Source organism: Trichechus manatus, unplaced genomic scaffold, assembly GCF_000243295.1.
Source record: "Trichechus manatus latirostris isolate Lorelei unplaced genomic scaffold, TriManLat1.0 scaffold00118, whole genome shotgun sequence".
Classification (NCBI taxonomy): domain Eukaryota; kingdom Metazoa; phylum Chordata; class Mammalia; order Sirenia; family Trichechidae; genus Trichechus; species Trichechus manatus.
Genome location: NW_004444054.1, coordinates 651,953 through 679,713, shown reverse-complemented (window position 1 = coordinate 679,713; position 27,761 = coordinate 651,953). Strand labels below are relative to the sequence as shown.

Below are 27,761 nucleotides of genomic sequence, written 5' to 3'. Positions count from 1 at the left end.
GAAATCCCATGGGGCATTTCTACTCAGTCCTATAGGCTCACTATGAGTTGGAATTGACTCGACAGCAATGGTTTTTTTTATATCCAGGTAATTTCAGACCTGGGGTGAAAACTGGACTCTTGCCCCACCCCCGACCCCCCATCGAATGGCAGTCTTCCCTGGCCACGTGTCTGTCCCCATCTTCACTAGTAGGAATATAGATCAGCAATGGCTGGGGGGCCTGAGTGCTTGGGAGGAGCCCTTGCCTATGGTGTTGTTCTTATGTTTCATAGTCCTGGGCAAGTGAATAAGTTTCTGAGTTAACGACCTGTCAAATGTGGCTTCTCTCTCTTGCCTGAAACGGTCTATCGCTGTATTTCTTTCTTCTGACATTAAATGATGATCTTCTAATTAGTTAAAGCCAATAAACATTTACCAAGTGCTCTGAGATATAACAATGAGTAATCAGCAATGATCAGCATTGCATTAAAGGTATATCCTACACGCTATGGGAGCACAAAGGAAAAAATGATGGTGTGACAGGAGGTCAGGTATAGAGAAATGACACAAGAAGAAAATGAGTTTCAAAGGATGTGCAGGATTGCCCAAGGGGAGAACAAATTGGGAAGGAAGGCTATCCAGACAAAGGGGAAACCAAGTGTGTGAAGGCAGAGAGGCTAGGAGGAGCACAGTGCTTTCAGAAAACTACAAGTAGTTCAGGACAGCTGGAGTGCGGGGGGGCCGTAAAGGGGAGAAGAGATGAAGCTGGAGAAGGAGCCAGGAGCCTCATTTGCCTCATAGCAGGCAACCAGAAGCCACTGAAGGATTTTAAGCAAGGAAATAACATGCAGGTAGTGAGATCTGGTGGAGCAATGATTAAGTGCTTGGCTGCTAACCAAAAGGTTCGTGGTTTGGACCCACCCAGCTGTTCCACAGGAGAAAGGACCTGGTGATCTCCTCCCATAAAGCTTACAGCCTAGGAAACCCTGTGGGGAAGTTCTACTCTGTCACATGGGGTGACTATGAGTCAGAATCCACTCAACAGCACCCAACAACACCAACACTGAAGGACATGGAAGTACAGGCCATGATCCCTAACTGGGGTGTGCTTTGGAAACCTAGTTGGAAGATTAAGGCGTACATGAAGCAATGAGAACCAGTTCCACAAACATTTTGTGCTTTTCCTAAGGGTAAAGTAGAAACGCTCATTTATATAAAAGCCCACACAATGCTATGACTGAGGCAAAAGCAGACATGGAGTATGACTTGATCTCTACAGCAGGCCTTGTAGGATGTTGGGTCGGCCAGGTGAAGGGGGCAGGAAAGGAGAAGACAGGGAGTTGCTTTATAACTCTGCATTTATAACCGTCTGCATTGAGTCCAACTAGTTCTAAATTGTTCCTACTGGGTAGTCCATGGAACGTTCTGATGACTGGTACTTCTGACTCCAGGCCTCTTTTCCCTCATGTGGCATGAACCTTCAATATTACTTAGAGAAATATTCTAGTTTGCAAGGTGGCTGCAGACACTTCGCGGCTATGGCTCTTTATTTTTACCCATTATGGCCCCCAGCTGCCATGCTTTTGAGTTCTTGTGCCTGCTTTTTGTAGCTTTTCCGCTTCTCCCTTGCTCTCTTTCATAACTTTTTTTATGCTCCCAGAATGACAGCTGGATCCAACCTCTCTGCTTAAAAATTGTGGCTAGCTGAAAAAACAATCCGATCTGCATGAATCAAACCACACCTGAAATATTGTGCTCACTGATAAGAGATGAGTAAATAAATGGACTCGTGTCCAGAATAATGTCAGAATAAATAGTGCTAGGAAATGAGGATGTTTAGTCAAAAAAGAGACAACTTGGGGTGACATGATTGTTTTCTTTAACTATTTAAGAGGCATTTAACTCTTTTCTTTTTTGATACATCGGAAAAGATAACTTGAAACAAGGAAGGAAGATTGTGGTGAAGTTTCAGGGAAGCAGGCTTCGGCTCCATTTAAGGATGTAATTTTGCATCGAGAGAATATTTGAAAGTTGGTGTTACGTGGATCTTAGGAAAGCCTGCATGTTTGAGATAGGGGAGAGTCTTGAATTTACATACTTTGGGCTCGTTGAATAAAAATGTGAACCCAGGATGCCGTTCAGAACAGTTGCCTGCAGTCATGCCCAGTAATTTTATAAGTGAAGTTGGATTCTTGCTCTAGCGTCTCAACCATTTCTCTTATCACTGCAGTGGCTGGGTTCCCATTCTATGCATACAGATACGTCGCACTGACTGATCTCCTCAAGATGAGTTTAGGAAATGAAACTAGGCAATCAAGTTGTGTCTGTGGCTATGTTTAACAGATTTGAAAAGAGGTTCATGAATTAGCCAGGAAGGAAGCTGTCTGCTCTTTTTATTTCCTTGGAAAAAGAGCTCTTATACTCATAGATAAAACAATGCGTTATTTTTGTATCTGAAGAGGATGAATGGACTGTAGAGTCAAAGGAGCTTCTTTAAATAATCACAGGTCTTGTTTGGTTTGGACCCAGCACATTGGCCCACGTGGAGCTCTGGAGGGGAAATTCTAATATTAAAAAAAAAAAACAAAAAAACCAAAAAACCCAACAACAACACAACAGTTACCAACCAAAATTAAGTTTGCAAAATAACATAGCACTTGCTGTGTAGAACTCAGTGGGGCTCTTGCAACGTAATTGTACCACATTTTTCATCCAAGAACTTACGTAAGCTATACTTTATAGTTATTACTGCAAATAATGAAGCCTTCATGGTGCAGTGGTTAAAGCACTGGGCTGCTAACCAAAAGGTCGGCAGTTCGAACCCACTATGCACTTCATAGGAGAAAGATGAGGTAGTCTGCTTCCGTAAAGATTACAGCCTTGGAAACCCTATGGGGCAGTTCTACTCTGTCCTATATACAGGGTCGCTATGAGTCAGAATTGACTCGACAGCAACAGGTTTTATTGCAAACAATAACCACAATATATCCAAATACATTCTTCTAACACAAATTTAGGCTTTATTATAGCTCAATTGATTTATAATTATGGTTATTTCATGGGAGGAAAGCAACTGGAAGAAAAACAAATGTCATTTTAAACATTTTTTGAGAAGAATCGTTGAATACAAACATCTCATGAGGTTCAAGAGGGCAGCCTGAGGGCCATGCAGCCTAAATACTTCTGATGGCATTTTAGGTGTGAGTGGCAAGTGTTGAGCCTCAATAGTTGCACATTAACACTATCTGAGGAAAGGACTCATATGGTAGGAAGCATATACTGTTTCCTCTAACAGAATTCCAAGAGTTGAGAATAGGAAAAGTTCAAACAAAATTGTCTTGGGTATTCAGCCACCCCTTTTTTATCGCCCTTGTCCAGCTTTCAGTTCTCCTTTCTGATCCTCTTCTGATCCCTGGTTGTCCTCCACTCCTGAATCCTGCCCCCAAATTCACTCCCGTGGCTGTCCTGGCATGGAGGGAGGTTGTAATAAATTAATTCACATGAATATGTTGGGGACTGATGATAGCCTCCCATGGGTGTTGGCAATTTAGAAGGGAGTTCCAAGGAGAGAGGAGTGTTCACAACAAGGACATGAACTGGCTGTTCACGAATTTCACACAGGAGGGCTGGAGGAGAGGCATATGCGTGCCTTTTCCCTTCAAATCTAACCAAGGATGAAAGGTTGGCCTTGGTGGAGAATTCAAATAATGGTGATGGAATTCAACTAGGGTGATTTGGGATCTTTGAAGACAGTTCTTGGGGTAAAATAAATCAAACTCAAACAATATTCATCTTAATTCCTCACGTGGAAACTAGGCTGTCATAAAGGTGCAGAGGGAATTAAAGAAGTGGATGCTGGGCTTGCATTGCATCTGTGGAGAGCTTGGCCATGTGACTGTAATAGATTATGTTTAGTGAACAGGCATCACATGTTCTAAGAACATTATATGCATTATCCTACTTAACTTTTGCAAGAAGAAGAATGTACGTTTCCTTAAAATAAGAATCCTCTTAATCACTGTGCTCTGCTGCCAGAGAATTGGGAGGCAATAGGGCAGAATGGTTAGTCATGGTTCCAGTTCTCAGAAGCGCCACTTCCTAGCTAGAGCCAGATGCTGGAGTTCAAGTCCCAGTTCCACTGCTCATTAGCTGGGTAACCTTGAGTATATTACTTATCTTCCTGGTGCTTCAGTTTTCCCATGTTAATAATGATACATTAATAATGTTAATATGATGTTAATAATGGTATACCAACCTTATAGAGTTGTTGTAAGGATTAATACACTTAAAACAGTACCTGGCATATAATGAATACTTACAAGCATTAGCTAACATTATTGTTTGGTAATGTCGTTAGGTGCCACTGAGTCAGCTCCAACTCATAGTGACCTTATGTACAACAGAATGAAACATTGCATGGTCCTGCACCATCCTCACAATTGTTGCTAGGTTTGAGCCCATTGTTGAAGCCACTGTGTCAATCCATCTCATTGAAGGTCTCCCTCTTTTTCTTCACTGACCTTCTACTTTACCAAGCATGATGTCTTTCTTCTGGGACTGGTCCCTCCTGATAATATGTCCAAAGTAAGCGAGATGAAGTCTCACCATCCTTGCTTCCAAGGAGCATTCTAGCTGTATTTCCTCCAAGACAGATTTGTTTGTTCTTCTGGCAATCCATGGTATATTCAGTAGTCTCTTAATATGATATACCAAATTCCATTCCAACAAAACTTTCTGTATTATAGTTTTCCTAGACTTAACAGTAAGTCACTCAAATGGTGTTCCATGCCACAAAATTCTTGTTTGACCTAAAGATTTACCTTGCTAAAATAAAAATGTGTTACACAAGCGATGTTACAGAATAGCAATTTTAAATAATATCTTTACCTAGAATTACTCTTGAAGAATGTACTTCAACTTTAATCTGAATATGGTATTTTCATAATCACTGTCTTTAAGAGTGGTTCCAAGTTGGTGTTCATAGACTTCTAAAAAGCTTTGAAAGTAGTAACAAAGTTCTACAGGCCAATTTTAATATTTCAGTAAACCTTAGAGAAGTCACAAGGTTAACTGGATTACTGGTTACTGGGTTTTGGATGGAAGGAGGTGGCACTGCTTCGTTAGCTCATGTTGATCAGGAACCCTGACAGTCAAGTGTTGGCATATGTGTTTAATTTTATTTTATTTTCAACCATATGTAAATATTTATTAAGACCTCTTCTGGGCCATTGGATGGAAATGCAAAATGAACAAGAAACACACCCTTCTCTTCAGGTCCTCAGTTAGTGGGAGATAAACCTACATAAACAGACAGTTTTCTCAGATTATGACAGCCCACATGCACAAAAATGAAGTTGGACCCAAACCTCACACCGTAAACAAATATTAACTCCAAATGGATCAATGACCTACATGTAACAACTAAAACATAAAACTCTTAGACGGAAATATAGAGGTCATTCTTTGGACCTTGCTTTCAGTAATGGATCCTTAGATATCACACCAAAAGCATAAGCAACAAAAGAGTAAATAGATAAACTGAACTTCATCAAATTAAAAAACCTTGGTATGTTAAAGGACTTTAACAAGAAGGTGCAGAGACAACCTATGGAAGAGGGCAAAATATTTGGTAACTATATATCTGAGGGGGAGCCCCGGTGGTGCAGTGGTTAAAGCGCTCGGCTACCAACCCAAAGCTTGGCAGTTTGAATCCACCAGCCACTCCGCAGGAAAAAGATGTGGCAGTCTGCTTCCGTAAAGATTTACAGCCTTGTAACCCTATGGGGCAGTTCTACTCTGTCCTATAAGGCTGCTATGAGTCGGAATCAACTCGATGGCAATCATTTTTTTGGTATATATCTGATAAGGGCTTAATATGCAGAATATGTAAAGAACTCCTACATCTCAACAACAGCAACAAAAAAAGACAAAGAACCCAACTGAAAAATGGACATTTCCCTGAAGAAGATATACCAATGGCCAATAAGCATATGAAAAGATGCTCAATGTCATTAGTCACTGGGGAAGTGCAAATCAAAATCATAGTGAGTTAACCACTTCACACCCACTAGGATGGCTATTATCAGAAAAGCAGAAAATAATAAGTGTTGGTGAGGATGTGGAGAAATTGGAACTCTCATCCATTGCTGTTGAGGATGCAAAATGGTACAGCTGCTATGAAAAGCATTGCCACACGTTAGGGTTGGTGTGATGCTGCCAGACCCAGAGAAAGCTGTAGTAGTCATCAGAAAGGCACAGGGCAGAGGGCAGACTGCAGATCTGCAGACACTCTAGACAAGGCACACCATCCTTCAGCACCTCAGTCCACCACCTGGGTGCACATGCTTTGCTGTCTCAAGGGGGATGGTATGAAGCCTGGAAGGGGAATCGACATGGAACGCTGTGTGCAGCAGGGGGTCAGCACTCTGTAATAAAGGTACAATTACTGTGAACTCTAAATCTGCGGCTTACTTGTCAGGATCCCATTTAAATACCACCTCTTACCATGCCCTGATGCTCTTACGAGAACTGAGATCCCTCAGACCCAGCACTAACGCCTAGATATTGTCACGTGCTACCGCGTGTCCTCCTGCTTCCTTCCCCCAGCCATGTGCACCTGGGCTGTTTCATGCAATGAGCTCATCAGCTGTCACTAGCAAGTTGAAGCTGGCTCTAGTCAGGCCAGTGTGTGGATGTCTGACCTCTGAGAAAATACCCAACAGCTGTCTAGGAAAAGATGCTGCTGACTTCCATCAGTCTACCCAGCCAAAGCCCATCCTAATGGTTGCTTTTCATATAGTGATAGAGACTGAGGTGTCAAATGAGATAGATAGAGAAGGAACTGGACTGTAGGTCTAACTGCCTCCATGAACTACTGCCTCTTTAGCCATGAGACTAGAAAAAATGGATGGTGCCTGGCTGCCATTACTGAATGTTTTAATCAAGGAATCAATAGATGAATCTTGATCAAAAGAGGAAAAAATTTCAACTTCTTATAGAATCCAGACTTTCTGGACCCATTGAGACTGCAGGAACCCCCAAATCTATTGTTCTGAAAAAATCTTCAAAACCATGAACCAAAATTATCCCCTAAAGTCATCTTTAAACTAAGCAACTGTTTAGCTAAATTAGTAAAGAATGTTCGACAACAGCATTGTGCTCTTTTAAAGGATTATCTCTATGAGATCAAATGGTCAACAGTAACTTTAAAGCATAGATGAGAAGTTTAGGGGTTAGTGAGTCTAAGTCAATAGGGGTGAAACGATATCGTAGAGACAGCGAGAATGGTGTCACAATGTGCAGACTGTAACCAATCTTACTGGATTGTACATGTAGAAACTGATGAAGGGGCGCATGTTCTGCTTTGTATATTCTCACCAAAACTATAATTTAACATTATATACTCTAAAATTACTTTTTTAGTCTTCCGTGAGCTGTAGAATAGTAGAATATTAAGTATCTCTTTCCCTCCTATTAAATGTTCATCTTGAAGATGTTTTTTAAATGTGTAATGGGATTCCTTAAGTGTGTAAATTTTTGCACACAAACAAATTGAGTCCTACTGAAAGGAATGTTGCCTGAGTAAGGCCTGTGGAATTAGACTTTGGGGGTCAGCTTCCTGCCCGTGGAATGCAATGGGAAAGTTCCCACAATCAGAGGGGGCCTCTCTCAGGGCATTCTGTGAGGGAAGCATCTGCAGAGGTTTTATGCAGACAGTGTCCTGTCTCGAGATACTATCAGCATCTCCAACTGCCAAAGGCCACTGTGCCCCTCAACAGGTCCCAATCAAATTCTATAAAACGTATCTGCAGCATAAGCAAGGGTGTGTGTGTGTGTGTGTGTGTGTGTGTGTGTGTACAGCAAGGCAGCATTAGACCTCCCACTGTGGAGGAGGAAATCCAAACTCCAAGTATTTAAGTTTACGATAGTTCCATCATGAGGACGTTTACAGAGAGTAAAGTCCATCATGCTTTGAAACTTCTTCAGCAAAGTTGTTTTCAATCAATTTCATGAGGTTCAGGGAACTTCCACCATAATCTGTCACAGCAGCAAATGAAGATGAATTCATCCACTCACCCGTTCAACAACTATTTTAAGGATGCATACAAAGTGCCAGGACCCTCTAAACAGTGGAGATGTAGCAGTGAACAAGAGAACCAACATCCAACATTCTGCTGCTTCACGGAACTTTGAATGTATGCCTCAGTTCAGATTTCAATACCTAATCAAGGCTTGATATCCAGAATATATAAAGAACTCTTACAGCTTAACAAAAAAAAGACAAACAGCTCAATTAAAAAATGGGCAAGTCACCGAACAGGATATACAAATGGCCAATAAGCATATGAAAAGATGCTCAGTGTCAATAGTCATTGGTGAAATACAAATCAAAACTGTAGTGAGATACAACTTCACACATGTGAAGCTCCAAACCTGTCCTTTTCACTTACCACTGTCTACCAGCACCAAGAGCAGAGCTTGGAACATAGTTGGTGTTCCATATGCTTATTGAATCAATACATATGAACAGGGATTTGACCCTGAACTCTTTGAAAGCCTGTGAAACTCTTTGGAGACAAGCAAAACTTAATCTATTCATTCATTCCCCCCAATCTGATGAGTGGGGATAGAAAGATGAATACGATGTGGCCTCAGCCCTCAGGAAGCTCAGTCTAACAGAGAAATAGCAAAAGCCATAGCATGGTGGCATAGAAGGACTGGAGGATTAGGTAACTGCAAGTATTCTGGTGTGACTGGAGCAAGTGGGAGGACAGCTGGAGACTTAGTTGGATAGGTAGGCAAGGTTAGGTGTAAAGGACTAGATTTTTATCCTGACAGTGATGTTGGTGGGGAGGGAGCAATGATAGAATGTAGGTAGAGGAGTAATACAGTTTAAATTTGTGATTTGGCAAGATGGTTAGGAAGCTGGTTAGGAAGCTAATGCAATGGTCCAGGTGAGAACTAATGAGACCTTCATTTCGGTAGTGACACTGGGGTAGGAGAGGAGGTGACAATTTCATGAGCCATTTGAAAGTAGAATGGGCAGGAGCCTGTGAGGGACTATATGAGGAGAAAATGTCTATTTCCCCTCTAGGCTAAAGGATACTTGGTGACAGGGACTATGGTCTACAAGAAGTGATTGATAAGTACTTGATGGATGAATGGAGAAGGGAGAAGGATGAGGAGGCAAACTCTTTGAAGATTAATGGTTAAGTGTGTGGAGTCAACTTAAAAAGAAAACAAACAACGAAAAAAAACCTGCTGTCAAGTCAATTCTTACAATCACTGCATATGTTATACGGTAGAACTGCACCATACGGCTTTCTTGGCTGTAATCTTTATAGAAGCAGGTGGCCAGGCCTTTCCTCCACAGCACTGCTGGATGGGTTCAGATTGCCAACCTTTAGGTTAGCAGCTGATCGCAAACCACCTGGGTTAAAAATCACAGCTCCACCACTTGCAGGCCGTGTGACTGGTGGCAAGAGGCCTAATCTCTAGACCATGCCTCAATTTCCTCATTTGTGAAAAGGACACCAGCTCCAGGGGAAGGCTTTCTCTCTGTTGGCTCTGGGGGAAGGTCCTTGTCATCAATCTTCCCCAGGTCTAAGAGCTTCTCAGCCACAGAGCCCGAGTCCAAAAGATGCACTCTGCTCCTGGCTCTTCTAGCTTGGTGGTTATGAGGTCCCTATCTCTCTGCTTGCTTCTCTCTCCTTTTATCTCTTGAAAGATGAAAGCTGATGCAGGCCACACCCCAGGGAAACTCCCCTTACATTGGATTAGGGATGTGACCTGAGTAAGGGTGTTGCATTCCACCCTGATCCTCTTTAACATAACCTAATCTTGCCTCATTAACCACAGACAGAGTTTAGGATTTACAATACATAGGAAAATCACATCAGATCACAAAAATGGAGGACAACCACACAATACTGGGAATCATGGCCTAGCCAAGTTGACATGTATTTTGGGGGGACACAGTTCAGTCCGTGACAGATGGTGAGTGAGCTCCTTGAGAGTGGGAACTTTCTCTTACTCATCTTCCTATCTCCTCCAGCCCCTAACCCTGCCTGTAGTAGGGACTCAATACATCTTTATTGAATTGAAACAAAGAGCCCACAAGATGAACTCCTTATCCATGAAATGGGGATGTTGATGCCACCTACTTCCTAGATCGGTGTGAGTGCTTAGCATGTAACAGGTGCTCAACAAATGATCACATCATCACTTCCAGAAAGTTTCACTTGCTCTTGGCCCAACATAATACTAAGCCTTCTGTCTCCTTTTAATGAAGTTAAAGAATAAGGGCATAACTTTAAAATTCTTGGAAAATTACCCCTTTGGAACCAGTAAGTAGGAAACCACTGTTCTGGCCCACTGCGGAATTCCTTTACAAATCCCAAAGAGTTTTCTCTCTGGAGGAATAACTTGAATGCTTTGGGTCTTCTCTTTTTGGTCTTTGAAGAACAGTGTTAAGCTTCTGATCTCGGGGATTCTGGGAAATGAGGGGACAGGCTCCAGCTCCATCAATTCCCTTTTTGTCCCCATACCAGCTCCCTGCTCAAGAGGCTGGAAATAGAGCCCCAGATGGGGGAGCGGGAGGTGGCCAGTTTGGACTGGTCGTTCCAAAAGTAGTGAAGCAGGCAGTTGTCAAAGTCCTTGAGTCGTATTTTTATTTTTAAAATCTACTTTGAAGAATTTTATGAGTCCCAAAGGAGTCCTTTCATGTCTTTTTTTTTTTTTTTCTTTAGAATTTCCTCTAAGACCCATTAAGGAGATCCAGCCTAGTCCAGATTTAGCATTTTAATGGGCTTTTGTTTCTGCCTTAATTTTTTTCCCATTTTTAATTTCTCCTCTGATTTTTAATTAGCTATCTCTGGGATCACAACGTTTGCAGACTCGACAGCAAGTGTTTCTGGAAACTTTTAATTTGTGTGTGAGTTTTTTATGATAACACCAAGTAATGATGGGTGTGTGCCTGCCTGACTGAAGACGTCAGAGAAGGCTCGTCCCATAGGACGAATTCTTGTGCCAGCCGAGTGAGTTCGCCATGGATGAACCATTTAGGGACACTGGATGTCTTTTAGAAAACCGCAACCATCCTCAGTTTGAGAGTTTCTTTTTAACATCATCTTGGTGCTTTTCTTTCCCCAGGAACCTCGGACAAGTCTAATCTGGAGCTGATCACTCTGACATGTACCTGCGTGGCAGCAACGCTCTTCTGGCTCCTGTTAACTCTCTTTATCCGAAAACTGAAAAGGGTAAAAACAAACCAGATTAACTTCCATGCTCCTTTTTACGTGATTCTCTAAAATGCTTTATCTGATGCCTAGGACAGGCGCTAAACAAACACTAGACTCTCTTCGTCCCTTCGTCTCATTCTTACCTCTAAATTGAGAAACAATGAACAGATGAGTATACCTCAGAGACAGAGGAGACATTTTTGATATAAAAAATAGACACAGTAAAGCCTGTGAAAGCCAGAACCTGTGTAAGGCGGAAACCTGTCAGAGAAGGAAAATGCAAATATTTTCCACTGAAATGAGCAATAGCATCCTGTCAAAGGCGGAAAACTTTCGAGATCCGGAAACACAAGGCAGTCCTGTTGAGTTCCGGCTCTCACAGGTTTCCCTATAATAGAGTCTTTAAATTAAGTTCAGCACGGGGCCTGCAAAGCCTCCTTCTTCTTATAACCTCACTCTCCTCTAAGAAATTAAAAAGAAAAAGCAAAATAAAGACCTACGTCTGCTTTGTCTCTCATAATGTCATGAAACACAAAGAAACGCAGAGCTGTTCCGGACTCCTCTCCCTATCTCTTCCAGCCTCTAACCTTGCCAGTAGTAGGGACTCAATACACCTTTATTGAATTGAAACAAAGAGCCCACAAGATGAAGTCCTAACCCATGAAATGGGGATATTGATGCCACCTACTTCCTAGATGGGTATGAGTGCTTAGCACATAACAAGTGCTCAACAAATTATCACTTCATCATGTCTAAGGCTAACACTAAGCCTTCTGGGTAAATGAACAGAGAAATTATATTTTGCTGTTCCATTCTAAGTTCCATGATAAATTTCAGTTCTTTAGAGCATGAGGTCGAGGTTGGAATTCAGGACATCGGGTTTCTATAATTCGGCCTGCAGCACAACTTGCTTCTCTGGAAGTCAGTGGGAAATGAGCTAATATTCCTTCTCCCACCCTTTCTTCATTACTTCATTCACCTTCAGGTATTTACTTGCATGCCTGGGCCCTGTTGGAGGCCCTCTGGTGACAGTGGAGGCCAAACCCTGGAGTGTGGAGTCACGCAGATAAATGTAAAGCGGCAACTCCGAGTTAGCTGACTAAAAAACCTGTTATAGGGATGGCCCGGCAAAGAAGAGAGGGAGAAATGTTGTAGGCAAAGGGAATGGGGTGTGTGAGGCTGAGGCAGGGAAGGGGAGCACAGTGAGACGAGAGATGGACAGAAGATCAGTTTGGCTGCAGTGAGAGAACAAGGGGAACAAGGCATGAGGTGCGGCCGCCAAGAGAAGGAGCCTGACCTGGCAGGGCCTTGTAGGAATTGAGTCTTCATTCAGCCAGCGTTTGGAGGAGGGGCCGTCAAGCAAAAGTGGGGAATGGTATGTGTAAAAGAATCAAATTTGTGTCTTGAAAGATTATTTTAGCTGCTGTGAGGACAATGGCTCAGAGGGGTCCAGAGTGACTAGTGGGGCGCCAGGTAGGTTTGACAGCAGTCCAAGGAAGAAATGGTGGTAGCTTAGACTAAATGACCAGCCCATTAACCAAACCTGTTGCCATCAAGTCGATTCCGACTCACAGAGACCTATAGGACGATGTAGAACTGCCCCATAGGGTTTCCAAGGCTGTAATCTTTACAGAAGCAGACTGCCACATCTTTCTCCAGGGGAGTGACTGCCGGCCTTTCGGTTAGCAGCTGAGAGCTTAACCACTGTGCCAGCCGGGTTAATGATTAAATGACTAAAGTCAACAGATATTTCAGAGATAACATCGACAGGACTTGAGAAATGTCAAGGAGGCCTCCTTGATTTCTAGAGATTAGCCCATATTAATGTGCTAATACCGTCCCATGGTAAGCTCTTTATGTAGTATATCAGTTAATCCTTCCAAAAACCCAAAGAGGTAGAAAACCAGTCGCTGGCAAGTCGATTGTGACTCATGGGGACTCTGTGTGTATGTGTCAGAGGAGAACTGCGTCCCAGAGGGTTCTCAGTGGCTGATCTTTAGGCCTTTTTTCCGAGGCGCCTCTGGGTGGACTTAAACTGCTAACCTTTCAGTTAGCAGCACAGTGTGTTAACCATTTGCATTACCCACAGACTCTGGGTAGATTCTGTTCTTATTCCCATTTTATAGAGAGGGAAACAGAGGCTCAGAGAGGCAAAATAACTTGTCCAAGCCACAGAGCTAGTTAGAGATAGAGCTGATTTTTGAACACAGGCTGACTGACCTTAGACTTGATGTTCAAACCCAATAAGGCACACTTTATAGTGTTGCTATAAGAGGCAAGGCTAGCAGTCATCATCTGTGGGAAATGTGTAGCATCAGGCTTTTGCCGGCTGGAGTGATTGGTTTTGAGCCAAGAAAATTAAGGCCATGGCTGTAGAAAGAAACAAAGGTCAATCAAACAAGAGCGTTTTTAAAGGGGAGATCATCATATAGGGAACCATATCCAGTAAGTGCAAAACCTGCCAAATCTGTATGGAAGGTGCAAAGGCTGTGAGAGTTCAAAGGAGGAAAGGGGGAGAGAAAGGATGCTTGAGACAGACTTTGAAGGGTATGGCTGGAGGGAAGCAAGCAGAAAAGCATAGCCTCCCCAGCCCCCACCCCCACCCCCCGCCCAGCTTCCCATACCCCAGATTAGGAACTATTCTCGTCATCTTGCGTATAGGTGTATACCAAAACCAAAAAAAAAAAAACAAACCTACTGCTGTTGAGTCGATTACGACCCATAGCAACCCTCTAGGACAGAGTAGAACTGTCCCCACAGGGTTTCCAAGGCTGTAATCTCTGCAGAAGCAGACTGCCACATCTTTCTCCTGCATAGTAGCTGGTGGGTTCTAACTGCTGACCTTTCAGTTAGCAGCCGTTCGTTTCAATCACTGAGCTACCAGGGCTCCTTTTGGAAATAAAATGGGAAGGCAATTTGAGACTAAACTCACAAGGTCCTTTCCACTTGTAAAAATCTGTGAAATTCTGAGGTCGATAAGAAAGGATGAAAGCAAGGGATAATACAATGCTAGAATGCCTATAAACCTTGACAAGGGATTGGTTATGGGAGGCAAGAGGAGCAGGGCATCAAAAAATCTATCCTTGTGGTTTCTCTAATAACGGTGAAAATTCCTCTTTGATAAAGACTGTGTTTTCTCTTTTATCCCCACTTTGCACAGGCCAGTGTTACAATCAGAGCTAACATTTATTGATGCTTACTATATACCCCAGGCCCCATTCTGACAGCTGTAAATACATTATTTCACTTAATATTCACAGCAACCCTGTGAGATAAGCGCTGTCTATTATCACTATTCTATAGATAAGGAAACGAGGTTTAGAGGGCTTAAGTTACTCACCCAGGGTTACGCAGCTGGGCAGATGTTGAGCTGTGACTCAAATCCAGTCATCCTGCCTGGGCTCTTGAACACTTAGCTGCGCAGCCTCCAGGCCGAGCATCTAGTAGCTGCTCAATGTTAGTGTCAATTGAAAGAATAAATATTTATTGACTAAGATTCTACTATCATACTCTCCTCAAAGCCCTCACTTAAGGTTTCATGGGTGTTCACTCATTTGAGGTAAACCATAAAGTTCCAGAGGCACTACGTGGGGAGACTGTCTTCCGTTGTACACCACCCCCCGCCACCGCCTCCACCAACGCTGCCAGCTTTCCACATACCCTGCAGAAAACCAAGATGTCCCTTGCTAGGCTTCAGCTATCCCAGGCTCTTTGAGGACTAGAGATTGTTTCACGTGGCCATTGAAGAGTTTAGTCATAAAACCGACTCCAGTAGCTTCTCTAACAAAGGCCCAGCACCCTGTTACAGGAATTCGTGTTCCTATACAGCCTTACAGATTCACACGAGCGTTTGACAGACTGGGATCTTCCAGTCTCACACCAACGCCAAATGTGGTTCGTGACAGACGTGCTCCGTATCTTTCCCTGTTTCCACCCTCTGTGGAGGCCAGGCAAACCTTCCTGCCTGGAGCTGTTTGTCACACATTTTAGTGATAATTTTTGTGAGAAAGGGAATGATTTCAAGTGATGGATGAGGTGAAGTGTGACAGCCCAGACCAGGCTGAGTAAGGGCTGAAGAATGTGGGTGGATGTGAGATGGTGCTTATGGAAAGGTTGTCTTCTCAGCATGAACTCTGACCCTGCTTAGGGAAAGGCACTGCAAGGAAGAGTCCCAAAAGCCATTTAAATGAAGTTGACAGAACTTCTAGGCTAGAGCTAGCCAAATCCACTGTATACGGGCAAGCATGTTTCCTTTCTTTCCTGGCCAAAATTCTACCCAAAGAAATGCAGTCATCAACTGAATGTTTAATTAACAGGAAATACACCTGTTGATGTGACTCTAAGACACTAAATGTATATCCAGTTATCTGTGATCTGAAATAAAGGCTATTTTCTGGACTTGACTTGTATTACAAGATAAAGCAAGCAATTCAAGACAGATGCACGCCTTACTCATTTGCTTTTGCACCAATGGACAGACAAACTCTGAATGTGGCTACATTTGAGTCTTGTACCATATTTACTCTGTGGTCTTTGAAAGACTCAACTGCGATTTCTTACTGAAGGTGATCTTATTCTTATCTCACTGATGGGTTCTAGCATCTTTTCACATAGCTGCAGCAACCAAGTGGCCCTGGTGGTACAATGGTTAAGAGTTCGGCTGCTAACCAAAAGGTTGGCAGTTCAAATCCACCAGCCGTTCCTTGGAAACCCTTTAGAGTAGTGAGGTTGGGCTTACTGAATGACTTTAAACACTTGATACAAAATGTGCCTCACACTCTCCCCAGGATCCTGAGTCAACTTTGCCATGTCTGACCTTTCTTATGAATGTAGAAAAGCTACCATCCCTGGCAGTGGGGCCCCATCTGTTATGTATAATCCTGCTTGTACAGAATGGTCATGGAAAGTTATTTTTAGTGACTGTTTGGAATGATTTTGTAAAAGTGCTTTGCAGTTTTTTTAGAAAAAGGCTATCATGTGATAATTGTTTAAGAACAAGCATGGATAAGGATGTCACTGGAGAATTTGTATTTTACCTGAGATAGGATGGTAGGGCTAGTACATAGGAATGTGGGAATAGTACAGAGCTGTTTAATGGAAATTGCATGTTCAAGTTTGACACATATATACGTATATGGTGGGCATACTTTCTGTACCTGACCACATAGTTTCAACCAAATGACACAAAGCAGATGTTGCCAGTATTGTTTTAAAATGGATATCGGTGTTTTCAAAGTTTGTCCCTGTTGGTGACTTTAATATCTCTTTATTTCTTAGTCTTCTTCTGAAATAAAGACCGACTACTTATCAATTATAATGGATCCAGATGAAGTTCCCCTGGATGAACAGTGTGAACGGCTCCCTTACGATGCCAGCAAGTGGGAGTTTGCCCGAGAGAGACTTAAACTGGGTAATGTGTTTGTTCAACAGATTCATAAGCCTACACTGAGCACCTACTATGTGCAAATCACTGTGCTTTGAGGGAGGCTAAAGTAAACTAAATGTTAAACTAGTTTAAGTGCTTGGCTGCTAACTGAAAAGGTTGGCACCCACCAGCAGCTCCATGGAAGAAAAGATCTGGCAATGCGCTCGCATAAAGATTACAGCCTAGGAAACCCTAAGGAGCAGTTCTACTCTGTGCTGTAGGGTCACTGTGAGTCAGAACTGACTTGACAGCACACAACAACAGCAAAGTAAACTAGATCATGGGTTCGATCTCCCAGCTGCTCACAAACTAGCAAGGGAGATGAACATGTAGGTAAATGTTTCTAACAGAATGCTGACACAACAGTACAAGGGGACATTCACTCAGCGGTTACGGGGCACCTTCTCTGAGCAGACACAAGTGTAAGCCCTGGGGATACAAAGATGTTTGGGTCTCTTTTCTCAAAGGGCTCAGTTTGGTGAAAGAGATAGTAGATAAGGAAAGGGGAGGAAAAGGGATTAGTTCCAAACAGGAGGCTTACAAATCCAGGCACTCTTCTAGAATGAAATCAGCGAGGAGTTAGACGTCTGTGACCCAGAACATGATTTAAGATGGTGGAGCAGTGAGATCCTACATTTAATGAAAGAGTTAGTGCTGTTCAATGCTGTGGATCAAAAAATACCTCTGTACAGTCTGGTTGCCTTCATGAACAACTGCCTCCTCTGCCATGAGACCAGAAAAACTGGATGATGCCAAGCTACCATTACTGAATGTTTTGATCAAAGATTCTATAGGAGAATCCTGACCAAAAGGAGGGAAATAAGGAATAGAATTTCAGATTTTCATCTCAATGGAATCGAGACTTTCTGGAGCCACTGAGGCTGGATGAGCCCCTGACACGACTGTCCTGAGATAATTTTTAAACTTTAAACCTTAAACCAAAATTACCCCATCAGTCTTCCTTGAACCAAAAAAAAAAAATAGCTTACCTTAATTAGTAAAGTATGTCTGCTTTCGGCATTGAGCTCTTTCAAAGAATTGACAACAGCAACTCGAAGTTTGGATGGGAAGCCTAGGGGGCGGTGGGTTCAAGATAATAGTGGTAGAATAATGTGGAAAAGAATAGAGAGAATGGTAGCACAACCCGAGGAACGTAACCAACGTCAGTGAATTATACATGGAGAAATCGTTGAAATGGTCTATCTTTGGCTGTGTATACTTTCACCAAAATAATAATAATAAAAAACAAAAAATCCCCTCTGTACAAACACACAAATGACATACTCTGAGTTTCCCTGGGTATTCGAATGCCCAGACAAAGAAGAAAATCCCAGCGGGCCATTTAAGTTCCACTTTTGAAAATAAGGATTGTTGTTTTTTTCCAGGTAACGTAGATGCTATAAACACCAAGCAAATGTGCTTTCCCTTAGGTTTTACCCCAGTTCCTCCAGCTCAGACGTCACAATGCAGATTCATCTTCAGCCCCTGGTGCTACAAAACAATCGGAGCCTCAATTGCTCCTGCCCAAAATATTTGGACTGTGGCTTCTGAAAGTTTTCCACTCCCGAATGTGTATGCCAGAGTCATTAGTAGTTAGAACTAGGAAAACAGATTGTGCAGTCCGTGCTCCTGGCATTTGTTACTCTTGATGTGAAAAGCCTGTAACTCCAAATTCAACGTCATCCCCTTGTCCCCCGTCCGCTGTCTCCTGACACACACACAAACTACATTGGGTTGGAGGGTGTTGAGAGGGCAAAGAGGGAGGACTGGCTTTTCTTGTTTCTCTCTCGGGCCTTGAAATGATTTGGCTTACATAGCTTCCTACATCAGAAAGAACTGGCCCCAAGGGTATGTTCTGTTTGGCTTGTAGAAGAATATTGGAAATCAGTAAAAAGCTGGAGAGACAGGCAAAAGCCAGCATTGGCTGCTGACAGGGAAAAAAAGTCAACTAAATTTAGAGTAGTGAAGGGCAGGTGGCACACTGGATGAGTTCCTTCTGCAAGTTTAAATTGTATGGCAGCTCGCCCAGCCCCTCAGTGACCTTGGCGGGGAACGTGAAATCATTTTCCCACAACCATAAGCCATTCCCAGGCCACAATGCTTTCCAGAGTTATTAGTCACAATCAAACATGCTTCTCTCAGTATAGGACACATACGCTTTCCATCCCATCTCCTTATTCCTTGGCCTACTGTCATTATGATCCATATCACATCTAGAGAGATTGCCAACCCTTACACCAGAACTCTCCTGGGGCTCTGTGGGGTTAGAGAATTCCATTTTAGGAGGTTCTCCTTGTTGAAAATCTCTTATCATTCTTTTCCTTCTCGGAGTTGCAGACGCTATGATTTGGCCCGTGTCCACTTGAGGTCTTTGATGTCTCCCACTGCAGGGTGTAAATGCAAGGGCCGAGACATGCTCTTCTAACATGGGAGCAAGGAGGCCCAAGAATTTGTGTTTTTTTTTTAAACCAAGTAAGTGACAGAAAGTAATTTCAAATGATGTCTGGCAACTGAAAGTAGCCAAGATTATGCATGGATCGGTGGGGAGAAATGATGTAAGAATTACAATGGGATTGTAAATATAGAGAAATACACAGACCAAGCTGCATTTGATTTCAGCAATATCTACTTTCTTGGTTGCTGTTAGCAGCTCTGAGGAAGGAAGTCAGAATTTACAGTGACTGATAGGTGAATACAGTTGGAGTGTGGGTCAAAGGTGTTGCTACCAATGAAATTCCTGAAACCCAGGAACAAAAGAAGCCTGTTTTGCTAGTGATTCTTCCCTAACCCTGGGAGAGAATTCAGCTCCTATGAATATATCATAGAAGATGAGAGAAGCTCTGACATTGCATCTCTGTATTGAAAAACGTAATTTAAAGTCAGAATTACCTAATTTGGGAAATAATCAAGGGAGTCTGGAATTTGGCAAGTGGATGGTGCTTAGGCTGGTGCTGTGTCTTGGAAAACCAGCTATGCACTCCCCCCAGAGTGTCCCAGGGACCCTGGCCAGTCAAGGACATTCTTGGAGGAGATTCCAATATCCCTGCATTGTATGACAATGACCTAAACCATTCTGGAGCTAGTAGCTGGCATTAGAGGCAATACCGAAGAGGATTTTCAGGGAAAAGAAGAATCAGGTGAGGTCAAGTCCAGTGTGACTGGGCTCCCCTAAAACTGGAACTGTGGGTCTGCTGAAGGATTCCAACAGTATCAGATGATTAAAGAGCCCACAGTAGCTTCATTGTGTTTAATGGGGCCGTAGTCGGCTTCCAAGAGAGTAAGTGCAAAGACTGAAGGAAGCCAAGTGGGAACCGGTTTGTTCACACTGATAGAAGCTAAGTTCCCCCAACACTTGTTAAAACAGAGTGTGTTGTGATGGCTGAGAAGGGAATGCATGCGTGGGCGCTGACGTTGTGGATTGGAGAAGAACCCTGCCTGCCCCAAACAAGCAAGAGTCTTTGGAGTGTGTGGAGAGGGATCCCAAGATAGAGATTATTGTGATATTTCTCAGGCTTAGGACAACTTTGTGCTAGATGGAAGAAGGCACTGCAGAAGAAAAACATTGTTCCTTTACCTTAAAAAAAGCAAGGAATAAACCTCCAACCAAAATGCACCAATCTTTACAAATCTGGAGACAGCATCTGCCAGTGCATCCCATACCTGATTTCCACATCGGCGCTTTCAGTGTCCATCTGAGGCTTTTATTTAAAGCCTAAGAGTCACCATTCTGGTCTATTTCATGGACAGTTTGACCTGAAGAAGAAAGCAGAGACTATATTCCTCTGCATGTCGCATGATCTGGGAGCAGCAATCTGTGTTAGTCGCAACAGGTACGTGTTTGCCTAGAGAAGAAAACATGTCATTTCCCCCCCTAATGTAGAGTGTGCCCCTATGAATTACATGCAAAGACACAGCAATAGAAAAACTACTGTGATTATGTTGGTAATGTAACCAACCCCATGTTGTAACTCTATGCCTAGGGTGGTTGCTAGTGGAAGATATTATACACAGCCAGGGTAAAAACATCTGTTACTGAGTCCTACAAAGCCATTGCTGTCAAGTCGATCCCGACTCATAGCTGCCCTGTAGGACAGAGAAGAACTGCCCTACAGGGTTTCCAAGCTGTAATTTTTACAGAAGCGGACAGTCACATCTTTCTCCCACAGAGTAGCTAGTGGGTTAGAAATGCTGACCTTTCAGTTAGCAGCCGAGCGCTTTAACCACTGCATCACCAGGGCTCCTTTGTTACTGAGTAGTTGCGTGTAATTGAATATACCATGGACTGCCAGAAGAATGAACAAATCTGTCTTGGAAGAAGTACAGCCAGAATGCTCCTTAAAAGTCAGGATGGCGAGACTTCGTCTCACATACTTTGGACATGTTATCAGGAGGGATCAGTCCCTGGAGAAAGGGCATCATGCCTGGTAAAGTGGAGGGTCAGCAAAAAAGAGGAAGACCTTCAGCGAGATAGACTAAATCAGTGGCTCCAACAATGGGCTCAAGCATAACAACAGTTGTGAGGATGGCACAGGACCAGGCAGTGTTTTGTTGTGTTGTACATAGGTTCAATATGAGTCGGAACCGAATCGACGTCACCTAACAGCAACAACGACAAAGTTGCATATAAAAGTATAAAGGTTCTAATATGATGAAGAAGCAGGAAAGCTTTGTTACAAACTTTTACAAGAAACTTAAAAAAACCAACTATGTCCTTTGTGGGAGAGAGACTGGAATATGAAGAAGGAAGGAAGGAAGGAAGGAAGTTGGGTTAATTAACTGAAGGCCCAGTCTGAGAGAGAGGACTTGGTTGGGAGAGCAGGGGTTGTGTTAAATTAACACTCTAACTGCTGAGGTTTACTTCTGATCAGTGATGTGCTTGGTTCGGTTTGGTTTTTTCCCTCAGAAGAGCCAAAAAAAAAATGACTTCTCTGGCTCACTTTTCCTTTTGTCATATGCTCAAAATGCATTGTTTCTGTTTAACTTCCTGTTTCCTGATGATGCAAAAGAAAGTCCCCTGATCTAAACGGTAGCTGAAGTATTCTGGGGAGTGTGCTGCCCCAACCGCATCACTCTCAAAGTCTCAATCCCATAGGCCCGTGTAGTTACCTATGACCATATTCTTTGGACAGCCCATAAGTTCCCAAATGCTGCTCTTCATTCTGCACTAGTAGACGGGGGACCTTCTGCATGCCAGGCACTGGGCTAGGTACTGGGGCAACTAAGACATGGTTCTTGCCCCTCTGAGTCGTCTCATGCAAGAGTAGGGAGAGAAACATGTTAATAGTTATTATAGCAGAATATAATGTACCGTGGTTTCAAGGTACCATGAAAGAAACCTTGCTTGGTTATTCCATTTGGCAACCACCTCTCTGTAGTTGAAATAAATCACTACCAGTGGTTGACAGTCTCGTAATAATGATGTGAAGAGATGTTAGAAAGACTGGGAATATTTTGCCTGGCAAGGAAGGAAATCACTTAGTGATAATTTTTAAGCTATGAAGCATTATTATAAACAATAGTAGTAACCACTGTTCTCTATTTCTCACTGTTTGCTGGAAACGGATCAGAAGAAATGGCCTTCAGTAGCAAGAAAAGGGGCGTAATTAAACACAAGCTTGGTAATAACGTTATTCAGCAATGGAAGAGGCCATCTAGGAATTGGTAGAGAACCTTATAAAGAGGAAACTGGCCATCTACCTCTACTAAATGCCTTCGGAGGGGGAGAAGGCTACCCTAGCTGTGAAGGATGTGAGGGCATCATAAGCACAGTAGAGTTAGAAGGAAGAGACCCTGGAAATGTGTCCTTGACTTTGACTTTTTTTGGGTCAGTTCATTAGAAATTCCATTCAGAGCTATTTGTCCCACATACATACACAGGAAAAGGCAGTTATTTCCTGAAAAAGACTTAAACTCACCCTACTGGCTTGGCATATAAACCAATGTTGTCTTCTTATTGTAGGCAAATCACTTGGACGAGGGGCTTTCGGAAAAGTGGTCCAAGCATCTGCATTTGGCATTAAGAAATCACCCACTTGCCGGACGGTGGCTGTAAAAATGCTGAAAGGTATGTATGCTGTAGCTGGCCTTCAACTCACACATCACCTTTTCACATTCCCTAAATGTTTGTCAAATTGGATATGGCCTAGGAACAGACACAGGCTGTTTCTGCTCTAGCCACGTAACTGTCTTCTGCTGCTGAAAGGAAGCCTCTTTGCTTCAGGAGGTTTAGATTAGGTCAGCACAGCTCAGAATAAACCTTGTAAATGGAACAATCTAGCATTGTCTTTGGAGAAATGATCTTTGTCACCTCAAAGGTATTTCTCCTCTCACATCTCAGACTCTAGACTCCCCATGATGTAAGCCTGTTACAACCACAGGTTTGAAATTTTGGGATAATCTACTGTGATGCTGTATTGGGAATTTAGCAGCACGTGGCAAATCTCAAAGTCTTAGCCTGGGCTTGACCTAAATATAAAGTAAAGCTAGAACCATTAAATTGATCAGAACTCTCAACTATTATATACTGTCAAGCTCCAACCATAAAACATTTCCTCTTTAGAAATTATAAAAACCAAATGATCTTTCTAGTGTTGACACTACCACTCTGATGTCTCGTATGTCCTTTAAAGCATAGAAAATTTCCTCATTTGTGATGGCATTTTCATACTATCTCAACTCATTTTAAGGTTCCAAAACCAAAAAGAAATAGGACAAAAAGCCCAAAGGGCAGTTTTTTAGCTCTTCAGAGTCTCCAAGATATGGTCAGGATTCTGAGGTCTGGAAAGCTGTGGGTCCAGCCAAGCAAGTCCTCAGCACAGGCTCCAGGAAAAGGTACTGTTTCCGTAGGAAGACTTCAAAGTTCTTAATCTCCTTCCAGAACTGACACTGTCATTTCAGAAACCCCATGTAATGCTATTTTCCACCTCAAAAGGCTGTCTTGATCAAGGGAAGGCTCTGATAAAACTCTATAAAGAGCTTGACAGTTCTGCTCTGAAAGTAGCCAGGAAAGGAGTTTTCGGTCCACAAGTCAGGACTTTCATTTTGGTGGATTACCCAGATGATGACAGACGTATTTCTGGGAATCCTTTCATTCCAGCACCTTCCCCCTCTGCAACCAAATTCTGAAGAGAAGAGGCATCAACATGTCTTCCGTGTGAGAAAGCACCAGGCTGAGTACTTTAATATATCAGGTTGAACCACATGAAATGGCCATTTTTCTTATTTTCTCTCAACATCCTTGTGAGGTAGAGATTATTATCCCCAGTTTGCAGATGAGGAAACATGGCCCAGAAAAGTTAAATAGTGCCTGCAAGGCCACACAACCCTGAAGCGCAGAAGTAAGGGTTTGATGCAAGTCTTCCAGCTTTGAGTCCAGTGCTGTTTCCACCACACTCCAGTGCCACAAAAGAAGGGGCTGAGAATGGCCTGTTGCTCCAAAGTCCTAAAAATGATCCTGGCCTGCTTTATGGAGGCAATCCAGGATCCAACCTAGAGATACAGTTAGTGCCTCTTCCTTGCTTACTGCCACACACCCTGTCTCTAGGAGCGACAAGTCTGATGGCCATGCTGGTCTACGGTGGGTTGAAGATAACTCTTGTGGCCCGGCCTATACCTGGCACAGTCTGAGTAACAGCCTGGGTTTTCTTTATGGTTAAGGAGCACAAATACTTGGAGGGACTGATGAGTTTGAGGGGAGACTGCAATTGTTTTTTGAAGGCCCAGGGAATCTATTTTATGTTATGAGAAATAACGTGTAATATCTTCATAAATACATATCTTTTTTTTTTTTAAGCCATCAGCATAGATTAAAAAACATTGCCAAATCACCCACTATGTAAAATTCCTAAAAAACCATTTTCTTTCCGCTTTCTTGCTTAAATTGGCTGGCCGTCTGTTTCAGGGAGAGATAGAAAAAGGCAGAAAAGTCAGAATGTCAAACAAAGGTCATGAGTCAGAAGCTCTTTCAAAGGGCCCTGGAGCAACAGCCTTAACCTTTGTTGGCCTTACACCCATGTCTGAAATGAGAAGAGCAATCATGATGTTTATTTATACAACAAATACTTGTTGAACATTTATTGTGAGCCAACCCTGGTCCCCCTGGAAAACTTCTGGCGTTTATCTGATAATTATTAAAAAATTATGTGTGCTTATGAAATACCAGGTCGGTACTTATCACAGTGTTAAATGCACATAACTTTGACCCACTTCCAGGACTGTCTGACAGAAATAACGTGCACATCTGCACAGAGACTAAACACCAGTTGTCTCTTTCAGCGTTATTTCTAACAGCAAAAACTTATATACAATCTAAATGTCAGGGACTCCATTCATCAATTTAAAAGAATGAAAAAAGCCTCATACAGTGAAAAGGGAGAAAGAAACAACTTTTAAAAAATACACATATGTATGTATATAAATACATATATAACATATAAGTACATATATTGTATATATGTTGTATATCACACACACATATGTGACCTCATTTATGTAAACAAACAAAAACAAGTGCCCCTTTGATAGGGTATATATATTCATAAATTCATAGAAAAAGGTCTGAATAACAGTGGTTACCTCTAGCAAGTGAAGTGGAATGAGGTAGCTTTTACTTTGTACTCTCTATACGACATATTGTTGGAATATTTTACAGCAAGATTATATTGGTTATATTACTTTTATAGTTAAAAAATTTCTTTTCTTTTTTTAATAATATTTTATTGCATTTAGGGTGAAAGTGTCCACAGCAGATTAGGTTCCCATTGAACAATTTCTGCACAAATTATTCCGTGATATTGGTTACATTTTTCACAATGTGTCATCATTCTCATTCATTTGGTTCTGGCTGTAGTCTAAAAATAGTTTTAAAATTATAGATGACTTAGAAATTAACCAATAAGAACTAACAGAACAAACTTCAGATTCTGCTAATTCTTGGACTGATGTTGCTTATCTCTGAGAACGAGCTGAAGTCAGATGCCTATGGATCCTCACAACCCGAGATAACCCGCAAACTCCAGGGAGCAAAAGGATATAGGGAGAAGATGATACGCTGGAAAGATGTTTACAGAAGCGGCCACTCGGCCCTGGCAGGCCCCTTGTGCTCCTTCTTTGTGACCCCCCAAAGAGGGGAGAGCGAGAAAGAGAGGGGAGGTTTTGGGCACCCCCTGCCTGGAAGTTCTTGCTGCGCCTGCTTCTGACAGAAGGGAAGCCTCTGGAAGGCGCTTTCATAAGGTGCCCAGCTCTGAGTCAGCACATTGCTGAACAGGACTAGGCCCACTAAGAGGAAATGTCCAGTGACTAACCCCACCACTGCTCTGAGCCTTACTGTAATCAAAAGGATGTTGGCTTAGGAGGGTGGGAGTAATGAAAACAGTCTGGAGACTCGGCCTTTCTGCAGAATGTGGGGAAGTTAACGAAGCTACCGGCTGAGCACTGACAAACAAGGAGGGCAGGAATGCCACCTCCGGCGGAAGGAGCCCCATTGTCCTATTGCCCTGATTCTTCCTTGCTTCTCACACAGAGGGGGCCACGGCCAGCGAGTACAAAGCTCTGATGACAGAGCTCAAGATCTTGACCCACATTGGCCACCATCTGAACGTGGTCAACCTGCTGGGAGCCTGCACCAAGCACGGAGGTAAATGAGAAAGGGCGGCCCGCTCCATCTCCCCATGTGCACGCTGGGAGCAGAGCTCTCTGACGGACAGCTCCGTCTCTTCACCTGTGTTCCTCCTTATTTTCAGGAGAATGGCCTTTCAATAGCTCCAGAGAAATAGTTTGTCCACTAATGGAGAGGTGGTCCCGTTCTAGAAATGCCTTCCCTGTACAGTTTAAAGGTTCTGAAGAGAAAGACATTGTTTCAGACCTCTTTCCACAGACTCTAAACCAAGGGTTGATGGGTCGGGGAGGGGCATTCTTCTCTCAGGATGACTTGAGGGAGTGTGACCGGAACTGAGCCTAGAAGGTTGAGCATTCTTTGCGGTCTCGCCTGAAGTAATGAATCACTACTGGGAGGATCCCAGGGGAGGAGATGTGGGGGACAACAGGAAGAGCCCTTCCCTTCACATCCACCATGCACACAGGCCTTACCTACTGGGGCAAGTGGCAGGGACAGGGATGTGCCTTAGGTTGGAGGGCACCAGCATATTCTTGCAGATCTTTCTTTCCTCCCCTGTAGCCAGCTTAGTGTTTGGCTGAAGCTGTGTGCTTTGCCAAGGACCTGTGCGTACAAATGTTTTCCTAGCTCTCAGTAAAGGTAGCAGGGATGAAGGGTAGTGGGGAAAGCCTACCTGCTAGGAGTGGCAGTGGGGAGAGAGAGAAGCTAAGGGCTGGGGAGGGGGCCAGAAATAGAGCCCTAGGGATCTAGACACAGCCCAGCCTGCTTCTGCATTATTTTTTGAGTATCGACAAATGCAAGCTCTTTCTCAAGTTCTCTGCCTTGGCAACCTCATTCTGTTTGCCTCAGTTTTGCATCTGTAAAACTGACGAGGGCTAATCAGACAACCCACCTCTGTCTGCACCTCTGAGCTCCGTGTAGGGGTGTCCGGATAGAAGCAGACTCCCGAGACTGATGAATCCTCCTCCCTGTGGTAGAGTTACAGGCGACCTCTGGAAGCAACTTCCAGTCTGTAGCCCTGAACGAAGGGGTGTAGTCAGGATTTCTAAAATTTGCCTTAAAATCAGCAAAATCCTGATAGGAACACAAAACCCCTCTCCCGGGAAGGGCGTGACCCCCGATAGCCTCTAAGAAGTAGGGCGCCCAGGCCCTTCAGCACTGGAAACCCATGGCTGGTGCGCCGCAGGGCAGCAGCCTGGTGAAGCAGCTCCGGTCACCCCCATGTGACCCGGAAGTTGTCTTTGTTCTAGTCCCCCTACGGAGCCCTGGGGCGGTGGCAGCGTGGCTCAGTCAGGGCCCCCCAGCGCCCAGCGGCATCGCAGGCGGTGGGACAACTGAGGGGCCGGGCAGGGAAAAGGAGTCCAGGGCACCTCATGGGACCCACAGTGCAGCTGGGACTTCCTCCCAACCCTCTTCCTTCCTTTAGACCAGAGGTCAGCAAACTAGAACCAGCCTGTGAGGTTAGAATGGTTTGACATTTATAAATAGTTGGGGGGGGGGGGCG

The 27,761-nt window shown here is 43.4% G+C and overlaps 1 protein-coding gene across 1 annotated transcript in view; it reads left to right on the top strand.

Annotated features, from left to right (window-relative positions):
- Nucleotides 1-27,761, top strand: part of FLT1 (fms related receptor tyrosine kinase 1) — a 192,532-nt gene that overhangs the window by 136,468 nt on the left and 28,303 nt on the right. Inside the window, exons 16-19 of the mRNA XM_004384145.3 lie at nucleotides 11,131-11,237; nucleotides 16,497-16,629; nucleotides 22,604-22,708; nucleotides 26,165-26,278. Of these exons, the coding sequence (XP_004384202.2) occupies nucleotides 11,131-11,237; nucleotides 16,497-16,629; nucleotides 22,604-22,708; nucleotides 26,165-26,278 (459 nt within the window). The remainder of the gene's footprint in view (nucleotides 1-11,130; nucleotides 11,238-16,496; nucleotides 16,630-22,603; nucleotides 22,709-26,164; nucleotides 26,279-27,761) is intronic.